This window comes from Etheostoma cragini, chromosome 15, assembly GCF_013103735.1.
Source record: "Etheostoma cragini isolate CJK2018 chromosome 15, CSU_Ecrag_1.0, whole genome shotgun sequence".
Taxonomy (NCBI): Eukaryota; Metazoa; Chordata; class Actinopteri; order Perciformes; family Percidae; genus Etheostoma; species Etheostoma cragini.
Genome location: NC_048421.1, coordinates 491,802 through 501,869, shown reverse-complemented (window position 1 = coordinate 501,869; position 10,068 = coordinate 491,802). Strand labels below are relative to the sequence as shown.

General features: G+C 39.5%; 3 protein-coding genes across 3 annotated transcripts in view; 1 reads left to right on the top strand and 2 right to left on the bottom strand.

Moving 5' to 3' along the window:
* LOC117958271 (GTPase IMAP family member 4-like) overlaps positions 1 to 1,379 on the bottom strand; it is a 4,253-nt gene extending 2,874 nt beyond the window's left edge. The window contains exon 1 of the mRNA XM_034894595.1: positions 1,316 to 1,379. Within this exon, the coding sequence (XP_034750486.1) occupies positions 1,316 to 1,352 (37 nt within the window). The 5' untranslated portion in view covers positions 1,353 to 1,379. The remainder of the gene's footprint in view (positions 1 to 1,315) is intronic.
* The window catches only part of LOC117958237, an 859,617-nt gene that overhangs the window by 429,470 nt on the left and 420,079 nt on the right, over positions 1 to 10,068 (top strand). The gene's annotated exons all lie outside the window — the stretch shown is intronic.
* Positions 1 to 10,068, bottom strand: part of LOC117958285 (neoverrucotoxin subunit alpha-like) — a 109,233-nt gene that overhangs the window by 76,183 nt on the left and 22,982 nt on the right. The gene's annotated exons all lie outside the window — the stretch shown is intronic.

Here is a 10,068-nt window from a genome sequence, read left to right as displayed (position 1 = left end):
GGGTCGCTGGGGACGACTGGCGAGGGGAGGCTTGGACCCCGTTGAAACTGCGTGCAGTTCTAGTTATTATTATTATTAAAGTAAAGTGCAAGTACCTCACCCCTGTGCTGCAGTAAATGTACTTACAGTGAGTATAATAAGTATTTAACACCCTGCTATTTTGCAAGTTCTCCCACTTAGAAATCATGGAGGGTCTGAAATTGTTGTCGTAGGTGCATGTCCACCTGGACAGACATAATCTAAAAAAAAAATACTTCAAATACATATATTCAAATACTTATTTACGCTGTATCATACAAATAAATCATAAAAAATCATACATTGTGATTTCTGGATTTTTTTTTTTAGATTATGTGTCTCACAGTGGACATGCACCTACGACGACTATTTCAGACCCTCCATGATTTCTAAGTGGGAGAACTTGCAAAATAGCAGAGTGTCAAATACTTATTATACTCACCGCTGGTAATCTCATATTATAGTAACTCAGGAAAACCTTTGTCTTCACAGTTAAAAACATATAAACTTATAAAGTCATTTAAGAATTTTTTTAATGTCTTTGTGCACTAATAATATTTAAACAATCTGTATACATGCTTTATAGAGTATAAATTTATATATCATAGAGTATAAATATATATATTATAGAGTATAAATATATATATTATAGAGTATATATTATAGAGTATAAATATACATAAATTATAGAGTATAAGGTATTATAAACACAGTTACAACTTCATAAAAGCAATGCAAATAATGAGTATTGATGGTTTATAAGTTATTTCTTAATTATTAACAAGAACTTCATATAATATACAAATACGTGTTAACAAACTGTAGCATCACTTTTAATGATCAACATTGAATTGGTTTTTAAAATAAATAAATTATTAACTTAACTTGTGATAAATTCCCCTTTTGTTAGTGATGGGTAATATAACGTCTTTCCAAATATATAAAAACAACAACAAGAGTTAAAGAGAAGTATCTTCCAAATAATGAAATAACTAAAAACTTAGATATTGTCTCTAAAATGCTGCTTAATCCAGATGTGTGCAGATAATAAAACATCTCTGAACTTCAGAAAAACTCAACATTTCAGTTATATTTTTGATGAATATTAAAGATAATTCAGTCCAAATTAGTTCAAAGTTATCTCAAAACATAACTGATCCCCAAAGACAGGTTAAAAAGAATATGAGTTGCTGGTTCATCTTTAAGAAAACAAATATTGTTTAATATATATATATAAATATATGTGAAACCTTAGACACTGCAATGAGCTGTAGTACTGTAGAATGAATATATTTACCCTTCTGATCCCATTCTGTCTTGGAACAGCTGCTCATCTTTGCAGTTTTGTCTCTGTGGATGTCTTGTTCTGAGTATTTTAATTTCTAACTCATCATGTTATATTATATCCTGCTTCTAGTTCCCTCCCCTTAAACACACATCACCTGAGCTGGCCTATCACAAGTCAAATTGTGGCTGAAAGCAACCAATCAGGAGGCTCAGCTGAAGTTCCACAAGTCTCCTTACTCACCAATGTCAATAAGAAATCCCCACAGCAAAAAACCCAAGGTAGTTAAAGAGGTAAATGTACAGGATTTCAGGAGAAAGGTGGTCCGGGACCACACTGTTGGTGCAAATTTAATTTTATAGTATCAAATCATAAAAAGAGTAATCTCAAGGTCTAGACCTCTCTATAATTTACAGATAGAGCGGGTCTAGACCGCTCTATAATTTACAGATAGAGCGGGTCTAGACAGCTCTATAATTTACAGATAGAGCAGGTCTAGACAGCTCTATAATTTACAGATAGAGCGGGTATAGACCGCTCTATAATTTACAGATAGAGCGGGTCTAGACCGCTCTATAATTCACAGGTAGAGGAGCGGTCTAGACCGCTCTATAATTTACAGATAGAGCAGGTCTAGACCGCTCTATAATTTACAGATAGAGCAGGTCTAGACCGCTCTATAATTTACAGATAGAGCAGGTCTAGACCACTCTATAATTTACAGGTAGAGCAGGTCTAGACCGCTCTATAATTTACAGATAGAGCAGGTCTAGACTGCTCTATGACTTTATCAAATGTGGTGACGGTGTCTGCCCTACGAACCCAGACTGGGAGCTGGTCCCAAAGGAGAGGAGCTTGATAGCTGAAGGCTCCCAATCTACTATGAGAGACTCTAGGAACCACAAGTAGCTCTGAATTCTGGGAGTGCAGTGTTCTGGTGGGACAATAAGGCTCTAAGAGCTCTTCAAGGTAAGATGGTGTTAGACCATTTAGAGTTTTTTAGGTCAGGAGAAGGATTTTAAATGAGATCCTGGATTTTACAGGAAGCCAATGCAGAGAAGCTAATACAGGAGAAATATCTCTTTTCTTCTTGTCAGAACACGCGCTGCAACATTCTGGATCAGCTGGAGAGTCTTAAGGGATTTGAGCATACTGATAATAAAGAATTACAGTAGTCCCGCCTGAAAGTAATTCTGGACAAGCTTGTGCAGATGGGGGTTGATGCTCACCTGGTATCCTGGAGAACAGACTGACAGAGAGACCACAGTTAATCTGAGACTGTGTTCTGCAGCACCGGAGTGCCTCAGGGGACTGGCTTTCACTGTTCCTGTTCACCCTGGGCACATTAGACTTCTCCGAGTCATGCCACATGCAGAAGTTTTCAGACGGCACTGCATTAGTGGTGTGTATCAGGGATGGACAGGACTACAAGTCCAGTAACCTGATGGATGACTCTCTGCAATGGTGCAGAGTCAACCATCTGCAGCAAAGACCAAGGAGCTGGTGGTGGATTTCAGGAGATCCAAATCCATTGAAGGGGTCAATGTGGAGGTGGTCAGCACCAAGTACTTGGGGTTACATGTGGACAATAAACTGGACTGGTCTGCCAACACGGATGCGCTGTATCGCAATTTGCAGAGTTGGCTCTACTTCCTGGGGAGGCTGCAGACATGGAATGACTGCAGTGAGCTCTTCTGGATGTTCTCCCAGTCAAACTGGTAAAGAAAGCTGGCTCTGTTGTTGGCATTGAGCTGGAGTTGCTCACAACTACTGCAGAAAGACGGACCATGAGTAGGATGCAGGCGATCATGGACAACGACCCCCTCCCCGCCCACCAGCACCACACAGCACGGCCATTAAACAGAGGAGCATGGTCAGAGGCACTGTCATGCTCCGACAGGTTGAGGAGGTCTTTGTTCTCAGGTCCATCCAGCTCAACACAACACAAGGGGGGAGGGGAGGATTTGACTTTTCAACATGAGCCTGTCTCCCCCCCCCCCCCCCCCCCCCCCCCCCCCCCCCCCCCCCCCCCCATCGTCTCACTTGTCTGCTCTACAACTTTCTTATTGGGTATATTAGCCCTCATACATAACCTGGACTGGGGTCATAACATCGCCATCTTCCATCTTATAACTTATTCCCTGTTAATAATATTCTTATTCAGTCAGTCAGTTTATAGGTTATTATGTTTATATTTTATAGTCATAGTTAATGTATCAATAATAATTCATAATCTAAATTAATCATGATCTAATGCACTGTTCAATCCCTGCACTGGTCATCACTACACACAGTCTACCATAGTATCTCAGCTTATCATGGTCATTGCATTTCTGTGGGTGATAATCAATTTTATTCTTAGGTACGTGTGATATATGTGTGAAGATATGTGTGTAATATGTGTGATATTTGTGTGTATGTGTCTGTTGTATTATGGTTGTCTTGCCCCTGGATGCTTAACACTTCCTTTGAGATGAATAAAGTCTCTCTCTCTCTCTCTCTCTCTCTCTCTCTCTGTCTCTCTCTCTCTCTCTCTCTCTGCATGGACTAGTTTTTCAGCATTGTTTTGAGACAGAATGTTCCTCATTTTGGCAATGTTACAAAGATGATGAAAGGCTGTTCTGGAGGTTTGTCTAAGAGGCGTTAAAGGATATATCCTGATCAAAAACAACTCCTAGATTTCTGACAGTAGAGTTGGAGGCCAGGTCAATACCATCCAGAGTATAGCTATGGAGTCCGGAGGTGTTTACGGCCCAGCACAATAACTTCAGTTTATCAGAAAATTGTAGATCATCCATGATTTTATATCTTTAATGAATGCTTTAAGTTTAGCTAACTGACTGGTTTCATCTGGCTTGATTTATATGTATAATTGGGTGTCATCTGCATAATAGTGAACGTTGATTGATTGTTTCCTAAAATTATTGACTAGATTAAGTATATAAGGAGAATAGAATTGGCTAAAGCACTAAGCCTTGTGGAACGCCATGGCTAACTTTAGCGTGGAGGATTTATTAACAAACAGGATTAACATTAACAAATGGAGAGAAACAGGACTTCAACCAGCTTAGTGTTGTTCCAGTCTCTGTAACTGGACGGTATGGTCAACGGTGTCGAATGCAGCACTAAGATCTAATAAGACAAGTATGGAGACAAGTCCTTTGTCTGCAGCCGTAAGATGGTCATTAGTAATTTCCCCCAGTGCCGTCTCTGTGCTATGATGTTTACTAAATCCTGACTGAAAGTCCTCAAATGAACTATTGTTACGTAGAAAATCACGTAACGGATTAGCGACCTTAGATTAGATTACCTTCCCAAGGATCTTGGATATAGGTCTATTGTCTGCTGAGACCTCAGGGTCGAGGGAGGTTTTTTTTAGGAGAGGTTTTATCACAGCTACTTTAAATGACTGCCGTACATAACTGGTTAATAGAGACATATTGATCATATCTTCTATTGGAGTGGTAACCACGGGTAACGCTTTTTTAAGCAGCCTCGTTGGGATGGGGTCTAAGAGACCGGTAGACGGCTTAGCTGAAGAGGCTTTAGACATTAATTGGACAGAAGTATATGGCAGGTTTTGTTTTCTTGTGGTCCTGCATTTAAAGGTGAACCGTTGAGGGCAAGAGGAGATTTTATTTCTAATTGTTAGTCTCATCTGGCTTTTCTGAGGGCCCTTTCTATGTTTTCAGACTTGCGGGTTATACCAAGGTGCTTGTTTCCTTTGCTTTATCTATTTTTTGAGAGGAGCAACAGAGTCTAAAGTCGTCTGTAGGCAGGTCCACAAAAATATCAATTGGGAAGGGACTAAAGTTAACATAAAGGTCCTCTGCTATATTAAGGCACAGGACTTAATTAAAAGCCATTGTCAGGCTTTTAGTGAATAAGCTTTATTTACTTTAGTATAGTCAGATAGTAAAAATTCCAAAGTTATTAGAGAATGGTCTGATAATAAAGGATTCTGCGGAAATACTACTAAATCTTCAATGTTGATGCCATATTTCAGCACAAGGTCGGGGGTGTGGTTTAAACAGTGAGCGGTCTTATGCACTCTGACTGAAACCAGCTGAATCTAGCAGTGAGATGAAAGCAGTACTAAGGCTATAGATGGCAACGTCCACATGGATATTAAAATTACCTACAATAAATATTTTGTCTGATTTAAGGACTACATGTGATGAGAGCGGAGTGAGGACCCAGAGAGGGTTGTAGGCAGGAGAGAGCTGCACAAAGCTTTATAACAAAAAAAACACGTCCACCAAAAGAAACAGGAACTGACAACAGCAACACAAAGTCCCAAAATCCCCAAAAAGGTCCAGGGGGGAAAGCAATGCAAAAACAGGGACCAACGTTTTCAACACTATTTAACGCTAACTTATTAACTTTAGTTTTACAGTTATTTTTGGAATTTATGGTCAATAAACCTCATTTATAGGAAATTATACCTAATGTTTGAGTTAGAAAAGCAGAAATTAGGAATTATTGAGACTAAAATTAAAGGAATGGATGTTGATGATAATCACAGACTGGAATATGTCAACTTTTACTCAATACTATTTCAAAAACACTTCCATTTGTTTTACAATGCTATAAAATTGAATAAGACGCCCCAAAATTAATGAAAGTAGAGATTTGTACTTGGCAAAGAGCGTTGGGTGGAATCAATCATGTTATTTTGGGGAATTAAAAAGAACATTGATATAGGACAACATGAGGACAACATGAGGACAACATGAAGACAACATGAAGACAACATGAGAACAACATGAAGACAACATGAAGACAACATGAGAACAACATGAAGACAACATGAAAACAACATGAAGACAACTTGAGGACAACATGAAGACAACATGAGGACAACATGAAGACAACATGAGGACAACATGAAGACAACATGAAGACAACATGAAGACAACTTGAGGACAACATGAAGACAACATGAAGACAACTTGAGGACAACATGAAGACAACATGAGGACAACATGAAGACAACTTGAGGACAACATGAAGACAACATTAGGGTTAATTCCTTCCTACCATAGGTACATTAAATCCAGCTCAGCAGCAGCCTCTAGACATGCATTTAAAGTCTGAATGCTTATCAATTAGATCGATATCTAGACTACAAATTTTCACTACCTTGTGTAAGGCGTTTGGTAAAGTGTCTTTAGATGAGCTGAACTTATGTTAGCAGGACAAATACACACAGATACTGTAGAGTTCAGTTTGATACATATTTTATTTGCTGATTAAGAAAATTAATATTGACACCAATGATTTAAAAAACCTTAATTTTGTTTTTAGAAAGAGTACAGGAATGCAACGTACATCAATGTTTGCTGCATAATTTCATGCATTCAGATATTGTTACATCATTGAATCACACACACACACACACACACACACACACACACACACACACACACACACACACACAGCGTAGAGACCGACACATCGGGAGAGAGAGAGAGGCGGACAACATTCAAACCTCAAAGTGTCTTTGTTCCAAGCAGTTACAAAATCCCCCAAAATACAACCATAAGACATAATACAACCATAACTGGACATTCACACCGCCGCTAACTTAAGTTCCAGGAAGTCATCTTCACAGGAAGCTTCTTTCAGTTGCACGGAGGCAGATCTGTCGGCGTTTTGAGCATCAATCAGAAAGTTTACATTTTTCAACTTTATGGTAATGAGCTATGACACGGTTCAGCGGCTAACGCCAGCGACCAATCGTAATATAGACGTCCTCCGTGCTGGCTGATCCCAGAGAAACATACGATGTGAACTTTGGTTCCAACCAGAACATTCATTCTAAGGACAAGCTCATCATCGCCGTTGCTAGGTTACCTATCAGTTATAATATAACGTTGTTTGTACGTAGGGACCAGTTAGCGTTAGCTGCTGGTCACATGGTCTCTAATGTTCCCTCACAGTGAATCCTGCACGGTCACTAGGTTAGTCTGGATCACTAGGTTAGTCTGGATCACTATTAGTCTGGGTCAGTAGGTTAGTCTGGATCACTAGGTTAGTCTGGGTCACTAGGTTAGTCTGGATCACTAGGTTAGTCTGGGTCACAAGGTTAGTCTGGGTCAGTAGGTTAGTCTGGATCACTAGGTTAGTCTGGGTCACTAGGTTAGTCTGGATCACTAGGTTAGTCTGGATCACTATTAGTCTGGGTCAGTAGGTTAGTCTGGATCACTAGGTTAGTCTGGATCACTAGGTTAGTCTGGGTCACTAGGTTAGTCTGGATCACTAGGTTAGTCTGGGTCACAAGGTTAGTCTGGGTCACTAGGTTAGTCTGGATCACTAGGTTAGTCTGGATCACTATTAGTCTGGGTCAGTAGGTTAGTCTGGATCATTGGGTTAGTCTGGATCACTATTAGTCTGGGTCACTAGGTTAGTCCGGGTCACTAGGTTAGTCTGAATCACTGGGTTAGTCTGGATCACTGGGTTAGTCTGGATCACTATTAGTCTGGGTCACTAGGTTAGTCTGGATCACTAGGTTAGACTGGATCACTAGGTTAGTCTGGATCACTATTAGTCTGGGTCACTAGGTTAGTCTGGATCACTAGGTTAGTCTGGGGGGACCAGAGTTTTTTTGCAGCTCAAGTCGGTGGCGGTGTAAACGTACGGTGAGAGATAATGGTAGGTGTTACCATGGAGATAATGGTAGGTGTACCCATGGAGATAATGGTTGGTGTAACCATGGAAATAATGGTAGGTGTAACCATGGAGATGATGGTAGGTGTAACCATGGAGATAATGGTATGTGTAACCATGTATCAGCTGATTTAAATTTCTCACGGTACTGTGTTGTTATTCTGCTTTTTCTTCACACAAGTTTTTAATAATTATTAACCATATTAGGCTACAAATCAGGATTCAATGGGAAAAACCAAGCAATTATTCAGCAATAGTTCAGATCTTAGACTAATAGAATATTCATTCACTCATTGATAAAAAAAAGGCAAACATTTTTTTATTATGACATGTACGCATCTGCCACGTTGGCAATCTTGGAAGCCAACTGGTATAGCAACGGTGGACAGGCTTTGTCAATCATCTCAACCATTTTAGAGAAGATGTCATCAGCTCCTGACATGAACATTTCCTCCTTTTTTTTTTCTTCTAGGATTTTCTCTGCGTCTTCCAACATTTTAGTGGTGTAACGCTTTCCCTTGTTTTTTGCGACCCTTTTGTTGATCTTCTCCACCAGACCAGACACTAGCTCTTTCTTTTCCTCATCCTCTTTTTTATTTTCAAAAACATGCATGGAATCATCATCATGAAGGAACTTTTTAAGGAAAGGATAATCCTTTTTCATTTCTTCTGTGCTCTTAGGTTTACATCTGTCTCCGTGGGTGAACAAGACCAGCGTGTAACGTCGGTACTTGTCACAAAAGATCTTCTGAAGGACTTTCACTGCATGTTTGTCTTGGCTTGTAATCACATCCGCCCGCAGCACTAACAGGAACACATGAGGACCGCCATCAGCAGCAGCACATATTATGCTCTTTGCGATGTCTTTCTCCACATCCTCTTTTTCTTTCTTGGTGTTCAGCAGACCTGGAGTATCGATGATAACCAGGTCCTGGTCACCATGCGTTACTTTCGCCACCTCAATCTTTGTTGTCACTGAGGCAGCGCCAGCCCCGGTTCTTATCACCTCTTCTCCCTTCAAGGTGTTCATGACTGAAGACTTCCCAACTCCAGTTTTCCCAACAAGTACAATCTTCAGGTTTTCCTCATCTAGACCTGTTGGAGAATTTAAACAGTCATTAATATTTAAGACGTAAAACAGAGTTACTGCATTATTAAAAATGTGGGTCAGTGCAATATAGGGTGGTGTTATATGGGTGTTATATGTTTTTTTTTTTTTTTGTCTCTATATGTCCTTTGTTCTCCATTCTTCTTGTTACTGTCTATTCTGATGTGATCGTTGTTCTTGTCCTTGTTTGTCTGTATTTAGCCTGTGTATAGTGTATTTGTATGCATTTATTATTTTTTTGTGTACCAACCTGCCAGGGGGTCTGCAGATGGAAATTAGCCTAAGGCTACAATCTGGCATATTTACATTTGTGAAAATGTTCATTAATATGTATTGTCCCCATTAAGAAAATAAATAAAATAAAATAAAAATAAAATAAAGATTTGTTTTGTTTTAAACCAGAAACGGTTCTGTCCCAATCTGACAGACCTGAGGGGATACTTTAGCACTTGCAGCACTTTTTTGGTTCATTTTGCAGTTCATGTAACAAAGCTATATGTCTGCATCAGTCTGAATCATTTTATGGATAAATATTAAAAACATGTATCTGGACCACAGCTACTCTGCTGGCTGTTTTCAACTCTGTCTAAAACTGTTCCAAATCTGAGATTATCAACTGTTACCTAAAGCCGAGTCTTAAAGGTGTACTGCCACACGTATTTAATTACCCTTCACAATACCTAGAGATCGGCATGGGGAACTTTCCATAAGATCATCTCTCAATGCAAATCTAACCAGTTATTAGGCTAATTGAATCCATGCCAATCTCTAGGTATGGTGAAGGGTATGTGATGATGGGGGGGGTTATTTTAATTCCAAAGGCCGAGGGAACTTTATCCGGATGCATAATATCCTGAACATGAAATAGCTGGCCTTTAATAATAAAAACCTGCCTGTCTCTATGGGATTGTAACATAGGGGGGTGTATACTTATGCCCCTGTATTTTAACATAGGGGGTGTATACTTATGCCCCCTGTATTTTAACAT